This window comes from Guyanagaster necrorhizus (genome assembly GCF_019112545.1).
Source record: "Guyanagaster necrorhizus MCA 3950 unplaced genomic scaffold BT62scaffold_8, whole genome shotgun sequence".
NCBI classification, from domain to species: Eukaryota; Fungi; Basidiomycota; class Agaricomycetes; order Agaricales; family Physalacriaceae; genus Guyanagaster; species Guyanagaster necrorhizus.
Genome location: NW_025064887.1, coordinates 692,605 through 714,455, shown reverse-complemented (window position 1 = coordinate 714,455; position 21,851 = coordinate 692,605). Strand labels below are relative to the sequence as shown.

General features: G+C 47.2%; 10 protein-coding genes across 10 annotated transcripts; 7 read left to right on the top strand and 3 right to left on the bottom strand.

Moving 5' to 3' along the window:
- Positions 1-83: 83 nt before the first annotated feature.
- BT62DRAFT_890268 (DNA replication licensing factor MCM7) lies at positions 84-2,787 on the bottom strand (the record flags this gene model as incomplete). Its single annotated transcript, XM_043183020.1, has 8 exons — positions 84-146; positions 198-738; positions 788-1,178; positions 1,234-2,126; positions 2,180-2,391; positions 2,443-2,502; positions 2,551-2,687; positions 2,739-2,787. 8 exons carry the CDS (start codon positions 2,785-2,787, stop codon positions 84-86), a joined length of 2,346 nt encoding a protein of 781 aa, XP_043041602.1.
- Positions 2,788-2,857: 70 nt separating this feature from the next.
- On the top strand, positions 2,858-4,622 carry BT62DRAFT_753427 (uncharacterized protein). The gene is made up of 4 exons (XM_043182153.1): positions 2,858-3,266; positions 3,314-3,666; positions 3,723-3,750; positions 3,801-4,622. The coding sequence occupies exons 1-4, from the start codon at positions 2,892-2,894 to the stop codon at positions 4,230-4,232; spliced, it is 1,188 nt and encodes a 395-aa protein (XP_043041601.1). The 5' UTR covers positions 2,858-2,891; the 3' UTR covers positions 4,233-4,622.
- On the top strand, positions 4,419-5,083 carry BT62DRAFT_753351 (uncharacterized protein). The gene is made up of 4 exons (XM_043182150.1): positions 4,419-4,608; positions 4,659-4,756; positions 4,813-4,842; positions 4,911-5,083. Exons 1-4 carry the CDS (start codon positions 4,473-4,475, stop codon positions 4,974-4,976), a joined length of 330 nt encoding a protein of 109 aa, XP_043041600.1. The 5' UTR covers positions 4,419-4,472; the 3' UTR covers positions 4,977-5,083.
- BT62DRAFT_753387 (uncharacterized protein) lies at positions 4,825-5,463 on the top strand. Its single transcript, XM_043182151.1, has one exon. The coding sequence runs from the start codon at positions 5,017-5,019 to the stop codon at positions 5,350-5,352; it is 336 nt and encodes a 111-aa protein (XP_043041599.1). The 5' UTR covers positions 4,825-5,016; the 3' UTR covers positions 5,353-5,463.
- Positions 5,464-6,041: 578 nt separating this feature from the next.
- Positions 6,042-6,705, top strand: BT62DRAFT_930182 (uncharacterized protein). Its single transcript, XM_043185877.1, has 4 exons — positions 6,042-6,290; positions 6,343-6,397; positions 6,446-6,528; positions 6,608-6,705. Exons 1-3 carry the CDS (start codon positions 6,186-6,188, stop codon positions 6,463-6,465), a joined length of 180 nt encoding a protein of 59 aa, XP_043041598.1. The 5' UTR covers positions 6,042-6,185; the 3' UTR covers positions 6,466-6,528; positions 6,608-6,705.
- Positions 6,706-7,630: 925 nt separating this feature from the next.
- Positions 7,631-12,822, top strand: BT62DRAFT_753394 (S-adenosyl-L-methionine-dependent methyltransferase). Its single transcript, XM_043182152.1, has 19 exons — positions 7,631-8,349; positions 8,399-8,657; positions 8,708-9,244; positions 9,295-9,476; positions 9,526-9,777; positions 9,835-10,180; positions 10,241-10,532; positions 10,587-10,680; positions 10,734-10,897; positions 10,951-10,991; positions 11,049-11,254; positions 11,306-11,576; positions 11,638-11,651; positions 11,702-11,944; positions 11,997-12,037; positions 12,091-12,138; positions 12,189-12,283; positions 12,333-12,440; positions 12,496-12,822. Exons 1-19 carry the CDS (start codon positions 7,922-7,924, stop codon positions 12,616-12,618), a joined length of 3,744 nt encoding a protein of 1,247 aa, XP_043041597.1. The 5' UTR covers positions 7,631-7,921; the 3' UTR covers positions 12,619-12,822.
- An 813-nt stretch (positions 12,823-13,635) lies between these two features.
- On the bottom strand, positions 13,636-14,261 carry BT62DRAFT_930177 (YkoF-like protein). Its single transcript, XM_043185876.1, has 4 exons — positions 14,177-14,261; positions 14,058-14,122; positions 13,939-13,958; positions 13,636-13,883 (listed from the first exon to the last, which is right to left on the bottom strand). Exons 1-4 carry the CDS (start codon positions 14,240-14,242, stop codon positions 13,699-13,701), a joined length of 336 nt encoding a protein of 111 aa, XP_043041596.1. The 5' UTR covers positions 14,243-14,261; the 3' UTR covers positions 13,636-13,698.
- On the top strand, positions 14,177-15,275 carry BT62DRAFT_930176 (uncharacterized protein). The gene has a single exon (XM_043185875.1). It carries the CDS (start codon positions 14,290-14,292, stop codon positions 15,112-15,114), a length of 825 nt encoding a protein of 274 aa, XP_043041595.1. The 5' UTR covers positions 14,177-14,289; the 3' UTR covers positions 15,115-15,275.
- Positions 15,276-17,203: 1,928 nt separating this feature from the next.
- BT62DRAFT_992974 (40S ribosomal protein S12) lies at positions 17,204-18,106 on the top strand (the record flags this gene model as incomplete). Its single annotated transcript, XM_043190373.1, has 3 exons — positions 17,204-17,303; positions 17,355-17,698; positions 17,867-18,106. Coding segments are annotated over 2 exons (439 nt in total), but the record flags the coding sequence as incomplete, so codon positions are not given.
- BT62DRAFT_992973 (APG9-domain-containing protein) lies at positions 18,008-21,479 on the bottom strand. Its single transcript, XM_043190372.1, has 10 exons — positions 20,614-21,479; positions 20,447-20,566; positions 20,265-20,400; positions 19,821-20,212; positions 19,667-19,766; positions 19,438-19,616; positions 19,118-19,382; positions 18,846-19,064; positions 18,706-18,786; positions 18,008-18,650 (listed from the first exon to the last, which is right to left on the bottom strand). Exons 1-10 carry the CDS (start codon positions 21,420-21,422, stop codon positions 18,087-18,089), a joined length of 2,865 nt encoding a protein of 954 aa, XP_043041593.1. The 5' UTR covers positions 21,423-21,479; the 3' UTR covers positions 18,008-18,086.
- Between the last annotated feature and the right edge of the window lie 372 nt (positions 21,480-21,851).

Here is a 21,851-nt window from a genome sequence, read left to right as displayed (position 1 = left end):
AATATAATAGAGATATACTACAAAACACTGCGGCAAAAACAAGAGCATAAGTAACAGTCTGAGGCTCGGAGGAGCATGATGAATCATGCCATGATCATGAGTTTTGTACCGTTCGATACCCTCACCAAGACACCAAGCTCCTCGTACTGCAAAAAAGTCAGCGTCGTATAATAGACTACACCAGAACCTACACCGACCTTATCTATCGTTTCCACTAGCTGCGCTTCCGTATATCCAGCAGTCGTCACACGGGCACGCACATCTACCATTGACAATACCGGACCGGACTCGGATTCATCGACATCCATATCCCGCTCACCATCAGGGCCTCTCCCTATCCTCTTCGTTGACCTCCGCTTCTTAGCCGGTGTGTGCTCATCGTCATCTATGTTGTCCTTCATATTCTTGATGAGTCGGTATATCTGACTGACAGCCGACTTGTCTGGTTCCCGCTCCTGGTCATCATCTTCATAGAGACTCTCCTTGCTGCATTCCATCAACCGCAGCGCTTCGTCGACGTCAGAGTAGTCAACGATGGGTGATGTCCTCAGACGGGCAAGAGCTTGTGAGAGACGCAGGATACCGAGGAGAGTGCGGGCGGACGTGTAAGTATGCGACTTGTTTTGTGCTTCGTCGTCTTTGGTCATTTTTCGCAGACGGACGTATGAATCCACGACATGTTTGGACACCTGGGCTGATACAGTGGGTCGGATTGTCCGGGCTTGGGCAATATAATGTCTAATGGGTTGGTCAGAAAACGTGTATAGCTTCGAGACCATGGTCATACCTCATAATATTAGGATCCACTGGTTCATGGTCTAGTTCGGGATGTTTGTTATACATATGCACATAGGTTACGTGCTGAGCTAGTCGTTCATCTTCATCTCGAGACGGCTTGTCAAGGATGAGGAAGAGAAGGTCGAAACGAGATAGCAGCGCCGCAGGAAGATTGATGTTTTCGACTGGGGATACTTTAGGATTGTACCGCCCATATAGAGGATTGGCAGCAGCCAGGATTGATGTCCGTGCGTTTAGGGTCGTCGATATTCCAGCTTTTGAGATCGAAATCGTTTGTTGTTCCATGACTTCGTGGATGGCCGTCCGGTCCGCTTCCTCCATCTTATCGAATTCATCGATACAGCATATGCCATTATCAGCAAGGACCAGTGCACCGCCCTCTATTTGAAGAATAAGTCAATAGTGCATTTGGATAAAGCCATGAGAATCGCCTACCCAAAACCATCTCATCCGTGACGGGATCTCGCATAACGGCTGCGGTCAAACCCACACCTGAAGAACCTTTACCAGTGGTATATACACCTCTAGGAGCAATCTTGGAAATGAACTTCAGCAGCTGCGATTTGGCAACACCAGGATCTCCCATCAAACAGATGTTGAGATCTCCTCTGATCTTCAGGCCATCCTGGGTCTCTTTCGTACTGCCTCCCACCAGGAGAAGTAAAAGTGCCTTCTTCACATCTTCATGACCGTAGATTTCTGGTGCGATACTCGTCGCTAGCCGACTATACAGTGCTGGATCCCTGGTCAACTCGTGGATTTCGGCCTGGATTTCAGGCGTCGTCTCCATATCGTGATACTGTTTCTTGAGTTGGTGAATATGGTGCACCTCGAGGTAAGTGTCAGTAAGGAGACCTGCACGTATGGCCTGAAAGCCAGTGTATGGAATAGGGAGGAAAATTCCACCAAGGTGGACAACGTCGCCAGGGTTCATCATCCGCGTCAAATCGCCATGAACATGGACGGTCATAGACCTAGGGATATGTCCGACGGGAACTTGATCAGCCATTTCTTGTATTTTGACTTCTTGGAAGGGGCTGAAGCGACATGCACGCGTCTGCATATGAAGCGAGCCTTTGATGCCGTTTTTCTTGCACTCGTTGACGTTTTCACAGTCTGCGATAGGCTGAAATGTCTTATTGGAGATGTCCTGGAATGTTTCTGACCCACAGACATCGCAGGTATACGCGTTCACTTGAAGGAGGGGCTTGACTTCGGACACGCGGGTGACTATTCCACGAACGGTGATGAGCCGACCCAGCTGGGAGCCTCGGACTTCACGAACAGCGATAGCAACGTCACCCCGAAGAGGTTGTAAGTAAAGATTACTTGAAAGTGCGCATCAGGATGAAATACAGAGCTCAAGTGGTAGTGAACGCACTATCGTCGCAACAAGTGCTCTGGGAAACCGTCCTGTCCTCCTTCCATCTGGGCATTTCGCTCTCTTCTTTGGTGTAGAATGACATCAATAACTTCATCATAGTCGCTGATATCTTTTGTAGGGAGAGGCATGATTTGGTCGACAACCTCGCTGAACAGGCTGACGTATCGCCGCGTGTTGCCCTGGATGCGCTGAACCAGTTCTGGATCATGCTAGAGAGACAAATGGTCAGGTGAGTTAAGAAATAGCACTTTGACGCGTACTGTATGAAGATCTTCCAGGTCAATGACTAGCTTTTGTTGGTCACGGTTCGCAATCCGTTGCTGGCGACACGGTCAGCAAGACGCGTAAAACACGTCATTTCACCGCACCATTTGATTAATGTACTTGATATCCCTTGTCTCTGACGTCGAAGCATCCAGTTCGTCGTCAATGTCGATGTCGGCAAATCCGCTCGTTATGTCTTTGTCCTGACATTTGAAGGTGGTCAGAAAGGTTTTGATCAGTGCTGAAAAGTCAGTCAGTATGCAAGTTATGTGCTATGGAGGATATAACGGACTTTTCTCTTCAGCGTAGTCGATTGCCACGGTGTGCACGGGTAGCGACATGTTGGCAGTGGTGAAAGGTTGGTCAGGGTCCTCGCCACGGGTGATGCCGAAGATTCTCACGCAACGAGTTGTTGCTCTGCCGCGCTTCCCTTGCAAGTCAAGCCATGCATACAGATAACATTCGACCTCCATTTCCTCTGTTGAAATTTCTTGTACTGCCCGACCTCTTTCTGGCAGCTGTCCTCGCCATAGGACTGCCCAAATGGGCGCGGGTTATCTACCTCCTGGGTTTCGTTGGGTTGACTTACAGAGGCTTGCAGTATTCCACTGGCCCTGACAAGATGCAGGACTACGCAATGGGTTCTACCCTTGGTGGACAGCTCTTTACTGCCATTCATCTCCTCCTCTTGGCAGAGCCCATTATCCAGTACCGCCACTTTTCAGATACTGATGATCCACAAAAACGCTCGTTTCTACGAAGGGTCTACTGGGCGGCATGTATCATACACTCTCCTCGTGGGATTGGATGGAACTATGAAGTTTGTTTTGTTTTCATCATTTGAACATCTTTAACACTGACCTCTAGGTCTCCCATGTTCCTCCTCGGCCTGCCGTTTCACATGGCTCTTTTATCTGCTCGCGACTTTTTCGTATCCTTGTATTCTTCTTCTTTATCGATGCCGCTCAGACATTCAGACGCATCAATCCATTATTTTCTCTATCTGATGCTGTGCTTGAAACGGCGTCAGTCACATCGCAGGGATTCTTATTGCGTTGTCCAAATATCATCGCGTGGATGGCTATACCTTATGCTGGAGTACAGCTACAATATCATTTGATCAGCGTCATCAGTGTTGCCCTTGGCTTTTCAATGCCATCAGACTGGCCAGCTCCCTATGGAAGATGGAGTGATGCTTATACGGTACGGGACTTTTGGGGGTGAGTTTAATCTTCTGCTCTAAACTTCTGTTCCTTACACTTGCGCCTTTTTTCAGCCGCACCTGGCATCAAATGCTGAGACGGGCATGTTATTCTTTGCTTATCTTGTGACATTTATTCATCACCATTTGCAGTACGCATCGTCGATAGGAAAGTTTGTTTCTCAAGCAGCCGGGTTCAAAAGAGGATCTTTTGGATCCTCCTATATGCAGCTGATCATGGGATTCTGTGTGTCTGGTCTGATGCATATATTCGGCGACGCCATGGTGGAATGGAGATACTTGGGCTCATCGTTGTCATTCTTCCTGGCCCAGCCTGTGGCTATTGTGACCGAGGACGCCGTCATTGGCATATTTCGCCGAGCGGACATGAAACTTCACCCACTGGTGTGCCGTTCTATCGGTTACGCTTGGGTATTTGCTTGGTTGAACATGTCCTTTCCATGGTACATTGATTGGGCTCTTAGAGCTGGCCTGGGTAGGGGTGATCTTCTGCCTGTGACACCGCTTTGGTCCTTGTTGAACTTCTGGAAGGAGGGTAAGGGGCTGGATACGATATTTTCTTAGGCTGTGGTCAGAAGCCTTCAAATTTCGTCAATTGCCCCTTACGAGTCTCTGTATGAGCCATCTATGATTTTGGTAGTGTGCAAAGTCTCACACACAGGCGCTCACATCGTGATTTCCGCATGTTTTCTTGCTACCAGCCGCCGAGCCCGGATCTCTCGGCGTTTATGGTTTGATGTAAAACAAAACTCGCCAAAGCGTTGCTTCTTTCCATTTCTTTTCACACTACCATTGACAAAGAGAATGAATCATTATGTTTCTGTGCTTCTTTCATTTCTCATCATCGCATTGGTGTATCGCAAGCTGTTCTGGCATACTGTCGCGCGCGCCTCAATCACCTATGTACCAGGTCCAGCTGTGTCGTCCAAGGGAATCCTAGGTCTTAGATTCTCTTTCTAGCTTTCTATTCCTCATAGTAACTTTGTTTAGGAAACTTCTGGGAATATTATCACTATGGCGTTTGTGAATTTGTGTTCAAATGGCAAGAACAGTACGGCGCGGAGTATCAGTTTAAAGCCGTTTTCGGGGTAAAGGAATCGTTTAATACTCGACTACTATAGTTAACTCACAGTGCCTTCAATAGAAAGATCGTCTGCTTATTTCTAATCCCAAGGTAGGAGAAGCCTTCAGTCATATTTATCGCACTAGACTAGGCTTTGCAATACATTTATCAAAGTATAGGTACAAAGTGGCGCAAACCAGAGATTCGCCGCGAATTTGGCCGCATTTACTTGGGAAGAGGGATAGCATGGGCTCAAGGTGAGTGTTCACTTGTATTGTTGGACTGATGTATATAGACGACGACCATAAGAGACACAGGAAGCTTCTCACGCCAGCGTTTGGCAATCTTGAAAGTCGGGGAATGATACCCGCCTTCCTGGAAAGTGCGAACGTGTGCGTGCCATTCGTGGAAGGGCTTACCGCAACTCAACAGTATATCCAGCTTTGTGAAAAGTGGCGAGGAATGATTGCCAACTCAGAAGAAGTGACTGCGATTGAAGTTACTGATGGTATTTCTCGCGCAACACTTGACACCATTGGAGACGGTGGGTCTCTTCCTCTATACAAGCCATCCCTGTGTCTAAAATATGCCTTTGGTCAGTTGGGTTTAAATGTCGAGTAAGAGCTTCGAGGCCTCTCATCGAGCTGCATTAACTAAGATAGTTTGGTGCGCTCGATAACGAAAGGAACCCGCTGGCTCAAGCATATAAAAATCTTCTGTACGTCTGCCGCTTCTTTGCTTGACGCATATTCGAACCCGTTTATAGCGTAAGCACGTTTGGCCTGCGTCTAAGGGTAGAATATTCGCACAACATGTTCTGGGATATTTACCTATTAGTGTGTTTCACGTTCTTGAAAAACTTCCATCCCGAAGTTTCCAAGGCCTGAAGAATGTCGCAATTGAAGGAGATCGTGTAGCGATGGCTCTGGTGAGGGATAGAACTACCGCAGTACTCGCTGGCACCGAAATAGGGAAAGATGTGATGGATGTGATGGGTAAGGGTGGTCGTTTGTTATCGAAGCGTAGCTGATACCCTTGTAACATAGTCAAGACGAACTTATCAGAAGATCCAAAAGGCAGGCTCTCTGAAGAAGAGTTCTCTGCACAAATGAGGTGATTGACAGAGGCGAGCAGGATTACTTATATTGACTGCAACGTACCCGATAGAACAATCATGGTTGCAGGCCGTAAGCGCGTTTCTTCTGTCCTTGACATTTTCTCTGATACTTGGAGATGTAGATGAGACGACGGGAAATTCTATAGCGTTTCTGCTCTACGGATTGGGTAGGCATCCCTATGCCTAACAGCGGGTGCGGTCTAGGTTATAAGAGTAACACGACAGTGTGCTGAAAGACAAGAGGAACTAACAGCCAAGCACTTCGAAAGCATGCAGTACACAGTCGCTGTTATCAAGGTACGTTTGCCAGTACGCACTTGGTTGCCACGGCCTGGAAATGATTCTCCCACAGGAGGCACTGTGTCTCCATCCCGTAGTCTATGGACCTTTCTTACAGCCGGCTGAAGATGATATACTTCCCCTCTCAAATTCAATCAAGACACTGGATGGCAAATTAATATCAGCTATTCCTGTGGGAAAAGGCCAGATCGTACATGCATCAGTCTCAGGATACAACCGGTACAGCCATTTCATTTGCAAGGTCCCGGTCTTTGACACGTTCTGGTAGCCTCCGGGATGTGTGAGGAGATAACGCACATGACATTGTTCCCGAGTGATGGATTCACCCAACGGGTGTTGACAAAGATGGTTCCACCAGTCCTTTCGGTGTTTACTCCAATCTGTGCGTGTGCTGGTATTAGTTTCAAGGGTGAGAATTAACTATGCCATCTCCCAGTGGCAACTTCGTAAATGACGCACAGTCATGCCTTGGGTAAGTCCATCTCTGCTAGCAGCGGTTTCCCGCTAAAACCAAAACCAATCCAGGTGGAAATTTGCGTGAGTTCGACGCAATGTTCCGTGGCTACTGAACCAGATTGCATTTCCAGAGTGTTCAAGATTCAGGCCTTTCTAGTTAAGATAGTGCAGTCGTTCGAGTGGAAGTATCCCTGCGATGGTCCACGTGTATTCGCGCAACAAGCGGTGTGATGGCACCGGTTCTTGAAGGTCAGGAAAAGAAGGGAGAACAGCTGGTCTTGAAATTCAGGGAAGTATAGAACAGGATCCTCTTCATAAGTATAGACAAATGGCGTAAAAATATCAAAACCAGTTGATCTGAGCAAACGAGTAAATGTCACGCACCTCCTTTGTAGCCGATTTCCGACACATTTTGCGGTCAACCGCTTGGTTACATCTAGTCAGCATACTTGCCCGCTTTTAACATTACACATCATCCTCTGACATGATTGTGGTACTGTATACTTGAATGCTACCGTGAGAAATGACAGCAACGTACATCGACGGAGCAACGAGGACGATTCCCTTCTATTTTCGGGTACACTTAATGAAAAGTTTATGCGAAACCATTGAGACATAAAGTGCAAGGACGGAACGGTGATGATGGTGGTGGCTCGTGGTAGACATGCATTCGTCCGGCGTCGCGGTTTGAATTTTCCCTTTTGTTCTTCCACGGTGAAGTTCGTTCCAGGCTTGTTCTGCTGTCGTCGACCATGGACGTTCGTCGACTCGTTCCTTATGTGGAACTACCCTTACGGACCCAACCCACAGCATCAGATTTGGCCAGCCCACGTCGGGCTCGATGGTTGGGGAAGAGGTCTCCCGAAACCAGCCCCAGTCCTCCGAGCTCACCAACAAGGACGATTTTACAAACACCAAATCCTTCTCCAAAAAAGAAGAGTCGCCTAGAGTCGCCGGCTTTCAATGATGAGGAGCTAGCTCAAGTGCGTATTCCCCATTCTGAGACATTAATGTGACTTGACGCGTTTCTAGATGTCTAAAGTTCTTGGGCCGGTGAGCCTGTGAGTGTAGGCCTTTGGATTGTCACTGAATACCCTTATAGTCTCCCATACATGGGCGAGGGCTCCGCCTTTCTCCTACGGTTTCCGATTTCTTCGACAACAATGAGGCAGGCCTATCAACTGCAGTAGCTATGTCGGGCACGACTCTTTATGCATCCAAAGAGCCTTCTTTGCGTGCGCCATGACATTTTTCGCATTCGTCCATTCTGATCATTCCATATGAATAGATGGCAATGCACAGTGGGGTCTTTATCAGATGAAAGAAAATCTTGTCGCAACAAGCGCTACAACCTATCAATTCCAGGAAGAACTCGATGAAGCAGATGAGATTGCGATTCCCGGCGAAACAGAGCCTGATTCCGATACTGACGAAAGCGGCAACGACATACCGGTCCGAATCCTGGACGACTTTGTTATATATGACGATCAGCAGAACATTGTCTATATTGAAGAACTTAATACGCTTAATGTTCCAAAGGGTGGGAGAAAAGGCAAGAACAAAGCAAGGCGAACATTCCATGCCAGCGGGATTGTCAGAGCCAAAGAAGTTGAGGGTCTTGAAGACGAATTTGTCCAAGTTCCTTCCGACCCAGATGAGGGAGAGTCGAGTATGCGTTTGAGATTAGGATGTATTGTAGACTTCAACATCCATTTCTATTCCGATGAGATGCGACAACTCGATGGGTGAATATACTGATCTTCGCTATGTCCTTATTTTCTGACAACCTTTCAGAAATATATACATTTGTACGGACATAGCATGGTATATCCTGCATGTACCTTCCGACACTTATGCGCCTTTTTTCCACCCCTTTTTCCTCAAACATCGCATCGCTCATCTAGTTGTTTCTCGTGCACTTCAAGATAGAACTGCCAGTTACGATGACTTCGTGACTTCATTGGAGGACATACATGAAAGCACGAACTATATTTCCTCTCATGCTATTATTGGCCGTGGCATAGATGTTGGTGATGTCGTCTCTGATGACACGGTTTGTGATTACAGCCTCATCGTGACTTCAACTTCTCATCAATCTTTCAGATCGCATATTTACTCGCTAAGCTCCCCGATATATGTACAAATGTTGACGAACGCCTCAAAAGAGTGCCCCTCATCAGGCATTTCTTTGATGCTGTGGGCATGAATCTGGAGCTTTTTGATGACGGAGACTCATCATACACATCCTCCGACACACCTTCTGATACAATATCTGAATCTCACAGTGATAGAGCCACAACACCCTCATCGACAGCATCCCGAGCATCCCCGAGGCCTAATGTGAAGAAGAAAACACACGTACAACATCTCCCAAAGCACAAAATGCCTTCAAACAAGGAGAAAGCAGTTCTTCTACGAAGAGCAATAACGGTCGTCACCCCCATCGTGGGCTCTATTGCCGAAAAGCTTTACCGAAACAGATTGGAGGTTGCGGGGATGCTGGAGAAGGATGATATGCCACTCAAGGAAGTCGAAGAGAATGTTAAATCTCACTACGATAACCCTGAAAGTATTATATGGGGAGAGAGAATTGCTAAATATCATTATGCTACTGTAAACCTTGATGGTATGGATTATCAGGTTTGTTACTATTTCTTGTCCCCCCTTCATGTCTGATGTGTTCTTAATAGGCAGGAGACGTTGTGATGGTCATGCCCTCAAACGACTCATCCTCTAACACAAAGTCCAGTACTGATTATGAGCAAAGTATGAGCAGTGATGATGACGAATCATCTATCTCAAGTGAGAAAGGGACTGAGGACGATAAACCTCTCCGTCCATTATCAAAGAATATCTTTGGAAACCGATACTGGTTAGTACTTTGCCCCCTCCATTTTGAGATTGACATGTATGCTAGATAGGTTCTGTCGTATTTGCTATTTCTTCTATGATGTGGAGGATAATATCAAGAAGTTCCACGGGCATTGGTTTGAGCACGGCAGCAGAACGTTGATGAAGGAAGTGGCTCATTCGAAGGCCCTTTTTCAGATGAAAACCTGCGATGCCAGTCCTATTGCGTCCATCATCCGAAAAGTGGATGTCAAAATGCTAGGAGAGCGTGACAATGAATACCTCGACGACGGCGATCCCGAGTCCACGGATTATTTTTGCAGGTACGGATCTTCTCTGAGTTCTAAATATACCTCATTGACGGCGTTCTATGATTCCAGTCTTGTCTGGGACGACAAAGAGCATGAATTCACGGATCTTCCGTCTGTAGAGGAAGTTCTTGAGGCAACTTCATATCAGCCACCACAGCTCAAATGCTATCCATGCGCGCTTAAGGCCCGAGAAGAGGCTCTTGGAACGGCTAGCTCCACCAAAGGGGGTGTCACCCATTATGGGATAGACTACCACGTTCACGACTGTGTCTATGTCCGCAATTCCGACCCCGACGTCCTACTCTTGGATATTGTACAAGTACGTTCTATCAATGTCGGTAAGGAAGAAGTACAGGTGGTATATCTTGATCGCTACGACGACCACGAGTCTAGGCAAGGATGTGATCAAGAGGAGGTGCGACTAATCTATATCCCTTTCACTATGCAAGTATATTGACAATGATTTTCTATTTAGCGTCGGCTGTTCATGAGCCAGAGGACAGAATCTGTAGCCATTAAACGATTGCAAGGTCTTTGTTTTGTCAAGCACCTGGTTGATCAGGCGGCCATCAGATCGTGGATCAAACACGGTGACCACTTTTACTTGAGCCAAGTCGAAGATCCTGAGGGAGGGTTTATACCCCTTTCGATGAAATCGTGGAAGAGATGCAAATATGGCTGTTTTGACGGCCACGAGGAAGAGCTCCGTGACGGGCGACGACTACGGGATCGGAACTCTCCATTACGTGGTTTGGAACTCTTCAGTGGTAGGTCTAACGAGATTTATTAACCGGAGTCATGCATTCATGATACTTTCGCAGGCGCTGGTGGTCTAGGTACGGGTATGATGTTTTCCGATTTCGTTGAAACGAAGTGGGCTGTCGAGTTTTCCCCATCAGCTGCCCAGACATACAGGTGTGATTTCACTGTCGTCTTCTCCGAGTTCTCTCATCGGTATTTCTACCTAGGCGTAATCATCCTGATACTATTGTTTACGACCAGGATGCCAGCATCCTTTTGGATCATGCTGTGCAAACCGAAGGTGGCAAGTATCCTCGTAAACTGAAATCTCACGATGGAACGTACTTGGAGAACATGCCGAAGAAAGGCGACGTTGATCTTATCTACGGAGGTTCTAACTTGCACTTGGATGACAAGAAGGCATGTTGATTCAGTATTCTACAGGACCGCCATGCCAGTCCTTTAGTAAAGCGAACCACAACCCAGTAAGTCAAGTTCATTTGTCTACGCAGTTACACTCAAACGCGGCCTCAACCCTCCAGAAACCGGACGATATCAGATCAACGTTGCCGATGGTTATGCTGGCCTATACCGAATGGTACGAACCTAGATATTTTCTTTTGGAAAATGTCGTGGGCATGTTGACCGCTCGTTTGGGAGCCAAATCTGCCTCACACGGTCGCTCTCTCGTCGGCGGGATGGAAATGGGGGTAATCAAGCTCATCCTGAGGATTCTGACATCGTTGGGGTAAGCATCTCCTTTTCTTCGGCTGGTAGGTTGCATTTACGGTCATCGCAGGTATCAGGTTCGCTTGAAGGTTCTTCAAGCCGGCGCATACGGTGCTCCTCAACAACGCAACCGGATTCTCATCTGGGGAGCCCGACGAGGGTGGCCCTTACCTGAATTTCCTATTCCGACCCATGCTTTCCAACGGCTGGCATCGAGATGGAAATTACCTAGTTTCGAAGGTGAAGTATTGTCTCGTGCAACAAGGTCTCGAGATCCTGGAGACGACCATCAATGCGCGCCTCTGAAACCAGTGACCATCGATGATGCTATCGGGGACCTTGTCAGTGTTATTCTTAATTGCCTGATGCTCACATTTCCTGGTTAATCCTTCAAACATATAGCCTCCCTGGGACTGGTAAGTATGAACTTTTCGATATCTCGTTTTATCTGACGCGATCTGTATAGGGTCAACCCGCACAAGATTATCCCTTCGAGCAGTCACACAAGGAAAGAGGCTCAGCGTAGGATTGATGACGGGATCAAGCAGTATTTGGCCGCCACGGGTGTTGCTCACAGAAGACCAGGCATTGATAAGGCTGAATATATATTCTTGCCAAAAAACGCATATCAACGGTGGATGCGCCAAGCCAACATGTCGACAGTCAACGACCATCACACCAAGACCTTCACTGAGCCCGTCGTGGAGGCGTAAGTTATCCCCTTTTTTTGCTCGTGTAAGCTAGCTAATCATTTCTTATAGATCCACATCTGTTCCACTGAAACCGAATGCAAACCAGAAAGGTGGATATCTGTTTGTTGAACCAGATGCGAAGTGACTTTATCCTTGCTTCTAGATCTAGATCCTCGTCTGTGTTCGAAGCATATGATAAATGCAAAATCAGGTTCGGATCAGTGATATTGACAATGACCCGTCGTTGACATTTTCTGGCAGTATATTACGGTAGACTCGATGGAAACGGATACTTCCGCACTGCAATGACCCTAGTATCACCTAACAGCAAACATAGCGTATTGCTACATCCTCATGTACGTATCTTACATATTACAATTCAGGATGTACTAATGGAAAACGCAGCAAAGAAGAATTATCAGTGTGCGAGAGGCTGCAAGAGCCCAAGGATTCCCCGATGACTACACATTTTGTTCAATCAACAAAACAGATTCGCAAAGCATGATTGATGATGTATGTTGCTTATGTGTGCGGGCAGTCTCTATCTTCTGACATTCTTGCTTCCCAGCAATATCGCCAAATCGGAAACGCGGTGCCCGTGCCTTTGGCACTGGCGCTAGGCAAGTCACTTGGGGCTGCGCTCCTCAAAACTTGGAAGCAGAAAGATAGAGAGGGAAGTCCGTCGGTTTGATCTATTCGCATCCTAAATATACCTGGTTTCTCGTTTTCAATTGGACTCGAGTTAGTTAATAGTTAGTACAGACTTACTCGAAGTAGATATGATACCCAGTGGATCATGGCTCTGGACGCTTGTTACTTTCTGGACTTACTCATACAATATCATAGTATCCTGTAGAATAGCCAATCAAATTCCTATAAAGGTTTTCTTATTTCAGGTACACCGCCTCTCTTGTTCCTTGCTGGCGTTGTTGCTCTGTGCCATGACGACCTTGGAAGAGATTGCGGGGGCTGTTCTCTGACCAACGCAATCGAAATGCTCAATAATATTCAGAGAGATAGAGAAGAAACGAACGAACATGCCAGCGAGGGGACAATGCGTCAGATTCGGAGGGCAAGAATCAGGCGTCTCGGACTCAGACAAACAATACGCGCACGTCGAGACACTTATTCGACTTCAAGGTTAGAAACACGGCAACGACGCGTTCGATTATGAAGTCAAGGATCTGGAGGACTACAATACCACAGTCTTCAGGACTTACAATGATAAGTCACAGATTTCAACGAGGATATGGTCGAAAACTCTCGGGACACAGTTGGCCTTTTCTTCTCTTTGAACTGGTCTCCATTCAACGCGCTACTGGCATTGGCGTCCCAGTTGTCAGAGTTGCTTCATCTGCAATCACTCTGATAACACCATTTACTCCTGCAACAATACTCTTTGGCCAATGGGTTATACACAATGCATCTAGGCTAATATATGAGAAACATGCCAACAACCGTTAGGTGGTTCTTGATGTTCAGTGAATTCTTCGTCGAGTTTGGGGCAGAAGCATCCTCAGTCAGTAAACTGTCAGTGTGGAATCAAGACTCAGAAGGTTGGATTTGTCCTTGCTTCCAAAATACCTCAAGACAGCCTGTGTTCTGGAAAAAAAGGTATGAGATATACTGGTTTACATACGTAACATTCTATCAGATCCATCAGTAAAGTGTTCAACTTGCGGCTTAAAAAACTCGAACGCACATAATACACCATAATACATACCTTTTCCAATCTTCAAGCTTCAGGCTTCAGCTTTAGTATTCACGTAGTTCAATCTTTTGCTGCCAATATCTGTTCTACTCTTTCGACTTTATGTGTGTTTCCTGTACCAGGTACAACCTCCTGGTCGGTTCTGGTACCGATACGAATGTCGGTTGCGATACGAGGGATTCCCTGGGCATGCACTGCGGCGTGGCAGTCATGAATGGCCTTGCAAACGTCGGACCAGGGTCCTTCTGATAAATTATTGGGTTATATACCGCGGAGATCTTGATAGGATTGATACCGTACCTAAGTTTGTTCCGTACCCACTGGAAGACGTCACAAACAGTAAACAGGGCGTAGCAATGACTTACTGCATCTAAAATGGATCATCTCAGTGAACGTCAGCTGCAAAAGCAAAAGGAAGGTGCACCTTGAAGGTGAGTCCCGACTTTTCCAGGACCCTCTGGCATTCGGCGATGAATATAGCGACCTGCGATGCATTAGTGACAGTAGAACAGAAGGAATATGCTTAAAAATAGCTTACTGAAGGCTCCGGGGCAACCATAGGGATGAGGCAGAAATCAGCGACAGCATACAAGTCCGACGACATGGCGGTGGAAGAATTAATGACGGCGTGACCAAACTTGGACAGCAACCATGACCTCAGTGCAGTCCCGCATACATGCCTTTGAATCGTTGTCCAAGACGTCCTCGTCACCGTCACCACCGTCGGCATCGCTCATCGACCTCAAAGACTGGGTCGTCGACGTCACGCCCATCGTCGACGTCGCCCCCCCTCTACCTCCCCGCAACAACTCCAAGAGCCTCAAGCTCCCAGTAATGCACACATATCCACCAAAACATACCTCAGCGTCGTCCATTTCGTCCTTCCATTCTGTCTCTCTCGACGGCCAGACATCGACCGACGGCGACTCCATAGACGACTCGTCATATGAAAATGTGTCTCCAGTACGATTGACGCCACCAAAGCTTCCCAAAAGACCACCATCAGCATCATCGACATTGACAACAAGCACAACGTCAAGTACACGCCGACCTCCGCCGCCGCCTCCTGCATCATCATCACGCTCTTCCATTACATCCACACGACCGTCGTCTCGTGCGTCATCAACCTCCTTAGGCCCTTCTCTTACCCGTCCCACTCCCATACCACCGACCGCCCGTGCTCGCTATATCTCTGTTTTTGACCTTAATATCTCACAACGAAAACTGGCACGCCAGCAGCGTAAAGCAAAGCCACCGCCAACATTACCATTCCTCTCACCACGCAAGTCGCGGCAGGCTGCTGGGTGGCGTGGACTATCCGTTGATCTCATAACGGGCGTAGATGACCTGCCTGCCGCCGAGTCTGACTCAGAAGACGATTCCCCATTTACTCTCCCACCACATATAGTAAAACGTATATGGAGAAAATCCTGTTTGGAGGATATCAAGTTGGCGCAAATATGGTGCGCATCGTGATTTCATTTCCTTCCGTGGTCGCCCCACTCATGAGAGCTCAGGGTGGAATGTACTCAGGGCCATCTTAGATCGCAACCTGGTCTAACGAAAGACGAGTTTGTCAGCGGAATGTGGAAGATTGATGAAGAACTGCGTAGACGGAGTAATCCCGCAAAAGGACGCATGGCTCGGACTCGCTACGGATAATATTGTATGTATTGAGTCATCGTCCCTCGGTGACATGTTATTATACGCGGCGTATGCATTAATCGGATATACCAGGCTGTGTATTTGTTATCATCCTTTATCTTTTGTCTGTCTTTACCTGAGGTATGACAACTGTGGACTGTTTGTCACGATTTAGGTGAAGGTGCCTGTAAAGGACCTGACGATTTCTTTTTGTTTTCCGGGGTTAGGTCCGTGGATCCAAATCCGGTTACCTTAATTACCGAGGCTCGGATTGGTCGATTCGATAAACACACGCCACTGCGGCATAATGCATCAAGACGGAACCAGGACACATTCCATGTACTGCATCTCATGATATGAGGTATACTCTCCTACCTAAGCCAGCTCTAGGATTAACTTTTAGATCTGCCTATTTTTAGATTTAGCATTGACGTTCATGTCCTAATCGGACAGTTTATAAATATCCACCGGACCAAAAATACCAAACCTTACTGAACATTCTCTATGTGACTATTAGTCAACCTATATGCACCCATTCAGTGCCCGATGTTCTTCTCTTATAATTATACTCCGAGTCTGCAACGAGCCAACAGATATAGGACCTTGGGGTACAACTGGACTTAGACTCGGAGGAGTCGTGTTCCTGCAACTAATGACAAAACATCTCAGCATGATACAGGGGAATTTTTTTGGCATAGCGTTCGTAAGTTGTTTGTTTATAATACGTGAAAATCAAGAATAAACATCACCAACACTAGCACAAAGACGAAGCTGTCTTGTATACTTGGTCGACCGTCCCGCCGGAGCAAGCAGCAAGGTATCTTACGTACAACGAGGCAGTCGTCCCCAGTTACACTTCCCCACACCGACAACAAAAGACAACATTTGTCTAATTTTTTGCTACTTCTGAGGTCAGGACCCTTCAGCCACTGAAATCCAGGATCCATTGCCCACACCGGGGTAATTCTAGAATACATATCAAGGACCGTAATGGTCTTTGTCAGATCTTCGACTTATGTGTGGGAGAGGTGCCCTGGCTTATATAAAACTCGAAACCGTATTAAGATGCAGGACCCCAGCACTGGCTCCGAGTCGTTCAAGTTTGTGCAACTGCATTTGATTATTGCATAGTATATGACAGAAATCTGATAAGAATGTCACAAAATAAGATGTGATATTCGCACCTCCAAAAGCACCTTATCATCCTCCGTCATTTTAGAGTTATGGGCATGTCGCTGAACAAGATACAACCCACGCTATAAGGTCGCATTGCATCTCAGCTTATACAACTTTGTTCCAGCCATGAATTTATATTGACTCAGAAGTGAGAAGGAATATCAAGACCAACCACATTATTGCTGCCTGTTATGCCCGAATCAGTCTTCATGTTGACAAACCTGAAACGAAGAAATCGAAGGGATTGATGCCTCTTTCTCTAATCTTGCTTTTAGTACGGACTCTGCTATGTCGACGCGAGTGCGACCCATGAGGCAAGCACCATACTATCCGACAGTAACAGATACTCGACGTTGGTATTAGCTTGAATATTATTCGTCGTCATCGAGGGCTTTGAGAAGCGCAAAAGATCCACAAAATGGTAGACCGGTGGTGAACAGCTCCTAGGTGCCTTTTGAAAACAAGAATACAGCAACCTGTTAGTCTGATACTCAAATAAATTATAATAATAATGACCGAAGCGCGCTGGCGAAGGCCTAGTCCGGAGGTTGCCGTTCTAGCCGCCAAGCGGAGTTAGAACTTCTATCTACATAAGCTCTGTCCGAACTTTAATTTTTCCTTACATCGACGAACGCGGACGAAGACATCCAGAAACTTTCTTTACTTGTACCAACTGTTGCAAACCAAAAAAGCTAGTGCTTTGTGTGGATTCCGGTGAATAAGTCGTACTGAATGATATTTTCAGGATGTCTGACGCAGGAGATGACATTCAAATCGACGCACCTGTCGAGGAAGTTGCCGCCGAGGCGCCCAAGGGCAAGCTTTCTGTTGAAGATGCACTTCAGGTGCGTATTCCATATCTTTATCATGTTGCAATTTGCTCATAAATTCAGTAGCAAGTCCTGAAGAACGCTCTTGTCCATGACGGTCTTGCTCGCGGTCTCCGGGAATGTGCCAAGGCCCTGGACAAGCGTCAAGCCCACCTTTGTGTTCTCGTCGAGACTTGCACAGAAGCCGAGTACATCAAGCTTATTGAGGCTCTCTGTGCCGAGCACAAGATTAACCTCATCAAGGTCGGTGACGCCAAGGTATTGGGAACATGGGCCGGCTTGTGCAAGATCGACCGTGAGGGTAACCCCCGCAAGGTCGTCGGATGCAGCTGTGTTGTTGTCAAGGACTATGGTGTCGAGAGTGAGGGCCTTCACGTCGTTCTGGATTACTTCAAGAACCGTTAAAGTACGTGAGTACAAGCCTCGCTTTATGTCACTTGATGACAAAACAGACTCCCTCTACCGAGGCTTGTCCTCTGAGGAAATCGTCTATCCGGAATCATTATACTTTATCTGACTTTTTCGTTCTCTATATCTGTTTCCTTCGGACATTCAACTGACTTGCATTCATTTTCTAGTGCCTTGAATATTTGCATAACTGAATTGTGTCCTTGTCAATGATATATGCATGTCCTTCCAAGTGTGTTGATTTGTGCTTTGAGTTTGCCGAGCGAAACAGAAACATTCGCTCAAGATATGTGACTGTCTGAACGACCCCAATATTGGCGGTAGCTTACATCGATCGTCGTTATATGCGTTACGAATGTACAGCAGTATGTGATGGCTATGCAAGGTACCTTAGAGCACCCTTGTTGGGCCGTCTCTCCGGTCATAAATCTGAGCCAGCAGTCCCAAGACGCCTCCGTCTTCGAATCCTTCCTCCTCTTCCTCCGCTTCTCCAAAAGTTCGTGTCCGTTTCGCACCATCAACATACGACTCACCAAGTCCACTACCAACACCTCCGTCTTCAGCCAAATCACTATCCGTAATCTTCGACACCTCCTTACGCACTGTCTCAACTGGCACACTACCCTGTGAATCTCCAAGCACCACTGTCTGGGCTGTCGACATTCCACCAAATATCGACGATCCCGAAGGGCCTGGAGGACCTAGCATGGACGCGCCCAACATACTTCCACCCCGCCGACGCGCTGCAAGTTGACTTTGTCGGAGGGCGCGATCATATTCCTGTGCACGATCGACCTCAGTTTTGCGCTCGCCACTACCGTTGCTGTGGTCAAGAGGCATGACGCCAGTGCCGGGTCGCCGACGCCCGGGAAGATGTGCTGCTGTGAAGTCCGCCATGCGGCTTAGGTATAACGAACCTGACGGATCTGTGGGGTTCCAATCTGGATTGGCAGCCTAGAATAGATCATGAGATGAGAAACCACAGGTCGCTGCTACAATAATTATATACCTTGAAATTCAAGAAGCTCTTCTCCATCTTGCCCTCGTTCGAGATCATCCGTTTGTCGATGTTCTGGGCTGGTGCACCAAACTATTGGTGGGGAATGATTAGCAACAGGTTCATTTCACTGTAAGTACACGTCAACATACTTTGACATTGCCATGTCTCTCAAAGTTGAACTCGGCAAAGCTGCAAACATACCCTCGTCCATCTACGTGAACGGTGAATTCGTGGAAAAAGTCGACGATAGCGGGAGCGCAGGAAGGGAGTGAAAACCATAGCACAAAGGGTGTCAAGACCACGGAAAGCACTTCTTGCACGAATATCATGACCTTCATAGCGTAAAGCTCGCCGAATTCCTGGTGGATCTGGAATGACAAACGATGAGATCAGCAAAACAGATACGGTCGCCACGACCTACCCTTTTGCTATGCAGCTGACCTTTCCACTCGTCAGGCATATAGTGCGTATAAGTGATCACTTCCGTCATCAATAACTCGGGATCAAATACCCTGTTATCTTCAGGTATCATCCCTCTCGCTACAGCCAATATCGATCCAAACACAGTGAGGTAAAAAAGCACCGTACGATGAGATGTAATTTCGAGATGAACAAAGATGTCAGGATCGAGGACAGTAGCCAAAAAGAGTACAGCCGCAAATGAGCCGGAGATGAAAGCCACGAAACTATAGATGACTATTAGCAAGGGCCTCGGGTATGGATTAAAGCCGCGGAACGTACCGCATGATAAGCGTCATCTTCTCGTTGGGAAACTGCCCAATGTACATGCTGGCGGCGGGACAACTCTCATCAAGTCGTCGTATAAAAAAATGAGGTAGTTCATTGAACTCTCTGAATTTCCACTGCGCAAAGGATGTATACCTGCGTCCACCAATTGATGATGGGTCCTTGTGATATTCCTGAGGAAGGGAGATCATGTGGATGAACGCAAAGAAAGGGGACAACCCACCTCGAAGTACCGGAAAAATGAATACATCAACAGATAGAGCACGATAAAAGGAGCGAAAATAGCGTTTAGTATTCCCATGAAGATGAATCTACGTTTGAGTCTATAGTCCAAACATTAGCTTCGCGTTTCAGAAATAAGTTGAAGATTAACGCGCCCTTCAATCAAGACGGTCCGATTTTTGGATTTCAGGAACACCTTTCTTACACGACCATGTTTGTCGAATAGGTATTCCATCAGGCAGAATCTTAGATTCCATTCAAGCGCCTGGGTCAGCATCTTTCCCTTCCCTCTGTCCTCAGCTATGTATTGCTTTAAAAAAAGAGGCCACGGCACTCTTAGATCCAAGAGTTCCTTGTTGAAGAGCGCTATAAGGTAATTTTCCTGCCTCATTATTCGATTCGCGATATCATGGGCATCAAGTTTCGCTGTTGTCGTGTCATTGGTGTTCCGGGCACTCTTTGAGGAGATGGCTGTGAGGGGATTCTCCTCACGTATAGCACTGATCCGGCGAACAACCTCGGGCCACGATATGGTTGGAATGTCAACCTGTCGGCACTGCCCATTAACTGAGGTGATAAGGAGCATAAAATGAACGCACGTCTGGAATCTTTAACAGATGGGTATAAAAGTTGTACATATCCACAAGGCGCATAGTTCCCAGGATAAACAATGCAATTTGCCATATGTAAAACGCGGTAAAGAGAATGAAAAATAGTAGCGTAAAGCCTGAGAAACTGCAAAGACGTTAGTCAATGCAGAGACGAATGTATGGGAACTGACTTTGATACACAATGATCGACAATAGCATTAGACAGCCGCATTGTTTTATCGGGGTGTATCCGCGAATAGTCTATACATCCGAGGAGGAAGGTTGAGAAACCAATGACGAAACCCACAGTCCTATTGAATGTCAATGGGGCCGAGGAATAGTGAATAATGGTACTTACAGTAGATTTAGCCCTCTCGACAGAGCAATACTGTATATGCCTTTGCCTTCGTAGTAGAAATACACATCTTGCAGAAAAGCATCTAGGTTGTACACATTAACCCAGTTCCATAAAGCGCGTTCGTATGCATCAAGTCCCCGCATGGGCCTGTGCTGTCTAGGAGAATGTTGGGAGATATCGTCGGGTCGCGGCGTCGCCTCAGCGTCCTCGGTATCCAGTTCTGAAGGACGTGGGGGTATAGACACGGACGCATGGATAGGTAAAACGGGGGGCAGCTTCCTTCCCGGGATAGAGAACAGCGGCTGCTGACGTCCTCCAACAAAACTGGAACCTGTCGTCTCCTTGCCCTTGCCCCTCTTAGACGGCCTGCGGGAGGTGGCCTCGATCATGAAACTCTGTGGCACCTCGCCGTCGTCCGAGTCCTGGTCGTGAATCTTATCTTCCTGATGGATATTGGGATGCAATGACGGATCGGTACTAGAGGCGGCGGCATCCCACGAGACACGAGGCTTGCCATGCGACTTGGACTTGGACCGTGACTTGGACAATGGAATGGCGTCTCTCTGGAATATCGTGCTCTGACTGTGACCTGTCTCCACGTCTTCCTCCTCCTCTTCATTTGAGCTTCTTCTTTCCTCTTCCTCTTCCTCCAGCAGAGACTGGCTTGCTTGCGTATAGCCCTGATATGGTCTACTCATTGGATTCAGCATGTTTAAGAAGGGCCTAGAGCTCGACGCAGACTGATACAGAGACCCTTGGTAAGACCTCGAACTCGGATTTCGGCGAGGAGAGGTGCTACTGGACATCATGATGGCAAGAGGAAAGGGAACAGCGCCTCCCCTCCCCCGTTGGACTTGAATTGGCGAATTGCGTACCGTTGTCGTCACAACGTGACAGAACGTGTTGATCACATGATTGATGCGATTGACCCATCGTCGTCTTAGAAGAAATGGCTGACAGCGAGGGTTGACCTTAGCAACCGAGAAGTTATGAAGCGTTGTGAAGAGGTATTCAGAATCCTTTGCAACAAAGGTGGTTCATTGAATCCTCCATTCGCCATCAATGGAGGTTCCTAAGACCTTATGCCATTATTCCGTATCGACATGATAAGCAACTCTCCCAAGTCTGGATTGCAGACGTCCATTCCTCGGTCCCAACTTGAAATCTGGGCAAGGTCGTTTTAAAAATCGTCCAGTCTTCCCTACTGCCTCTGCCAGACATCAACTATCCTTATGAAT

What these genes read in the sequence shown, in the direction of transcription:
- BT62DRAFT_753427 (XM_043182153.1), top strand. Translation starts at nt 2,892, where the DNA reads ATGCATACAGATAACATTCGACCTCCATTTCCTCTGTTGAAATTTCTT. An exon ending in GGATTGGATGGAACTATGAA is followed by an intron (nt 3,267 to 3,313) that starts GTTTGTTTTGTT and finishes ACTGACCTCTAG; the next exon opens with GTCTCCCATGTTCCTCCTCG. An exon ending in GGCATCAAATGCTGAGACGG is followed by an intron (nt 3,751 to 3,800) that starts GCATGTTATTCT and finishes CACCATTTGCAG; the next exon opens with TACGCATCGTCGATAGGAAA.
- BT62DRAFT_753351 (XM_043182150.1), top strand. Translation starts at nt 4,473, where the DNA reads ATGAATCATTATGTTTCTGTGCTTCTTTCATTTCTCATCATCGCATTG. An exon ending in AGTTTAAAGCCGTTTTCGGG is followed by an intron (nt 4,757 to 4,812) that starts GTAAAGGAATCG and finishes TGCCTTCAATAG; the next exon opens with AAAGATCGTCTGCTTATTTC. An exon ending in TGCTTATTTCTAATCCCAAG is followed by an intron (nt 4,843 to 4,910) that starts GTAGGAGAAGCC and finishes ATCAAAGTATAG; the next exon opens with GTACAAAGTGGCGCAAACCA.
- BT62DRAFT_753387 (XM_043182151.1), top strand. Translation starts at nt 5,017, where the DNA reads ATGTATATAGACGACGACCATAAGAGACACAGGAAGCTTCTCACGCCA.
- BT62DRAFT_930182 (XM_043185877.1), top strand. Translation starts at nt 6,186, where the DNA reads ATGATTCTCCCACAGGAGGCACTGTGTCTCCATCCCGTAGTCTATGGA. An exon ending in TCTCAAATTCAATCAAGACA is followed by an intron (nt 6,291 to 6,342) that starts CTGGATGGCAAA and finishes GCCAGATCGTAC; the next exon opens with ATGCATCAGTCTCAGGATAC. An exon ending in TTCATTTGCAAGGTCCCGGT is followed by an intron (nt 6,398 to 6,445) that starts CTTTGACACGTT and finishes GAGATAACGCAC; the next exon opens with ATGACATTGTTCCCGAGTGA.
- BT62DRAFT_753394 (XM_043182152.1), top strand. Translation starts at nt 7,922, where the DNA reads ATGAAAGAAAATCTTGTCGCAACAAGCGCTACAACCTATCAATTCCAG. An exon ending in ATCTTTGGAAACCGATACTG is followed by an intron (nt 9,477 to 9,525) that starts GTTAGTACTTTG and finishes TATGCTAGATAG; the next exon opens with GTTCTGTCGTATTTGCTATT. An exon ending in TCAGCTGCCCAGACATACAG is followed by an intron (nt 10,681 to 10,733) that starts GTGTGATTTCAC and finishes ATTTCTACCTAG; the next exon opens with GCGTAATCATCCTGATACTA.
- BT62DRAFT_930177 (XM_043185876.1), bottom strand. Translation starts at nt 14,242, where the DNA reads ATGTCGTCGGACTTGTATGCTGTCGCTGATTTCTGCCTCATCCCTATG. An exon ending in TGGTTGCCCCGGAGCCTTCA is followed by an intron (nt 14,123 to 14,176) that starts GTAAGCTATTTT and finishes AATGCATCGCAG; the next exon opens with GTCGCTATATTCATCGCCGA. An exon ending in GGACTCACCTTCAAGGTGCA is followed by an intron (nt 13,959 to 14,057) that starts CCTTCCTTTTGC and finishes GACGTCTTCCAG; the next exon opens with TGGGTACGGAACAAACTTAG.
- BT62DRAFT_930176 (XM_043185875.1), top strand. Translation starts at nt 14,290, where the DNA reads ATGACCTCAGTGCAGTCCCGCATACATGCCTTTGAATCGTTGTCCAAG.
- BT62DRAFT_992973 (XM_043190372.1), bottom strand. Translation starts at nt 21,422, where the DNA reads ATGATGTCCAGTAGCACCTCTCCTCGCCGAAATCCGAGTTCGAGGTCT. An exon ending in AAGATGACGCTTATCATGCG is followed by an intron (nt 19,383 to 19,437) that starts GTACGTTCCGCG and finishes AGTCATCTATAG; the next exon opens with TTTCGTGGCTTTCATCTCCG. An exon ending in AGAGCTTCTTGAATTTCAAG is followed by an intron (nt 18,651 to 18,705) that starts GTATATAATTAT and finishes GATCTATTCTAG; the next exon opens with GCTGCCAATCCAGATTGGAA.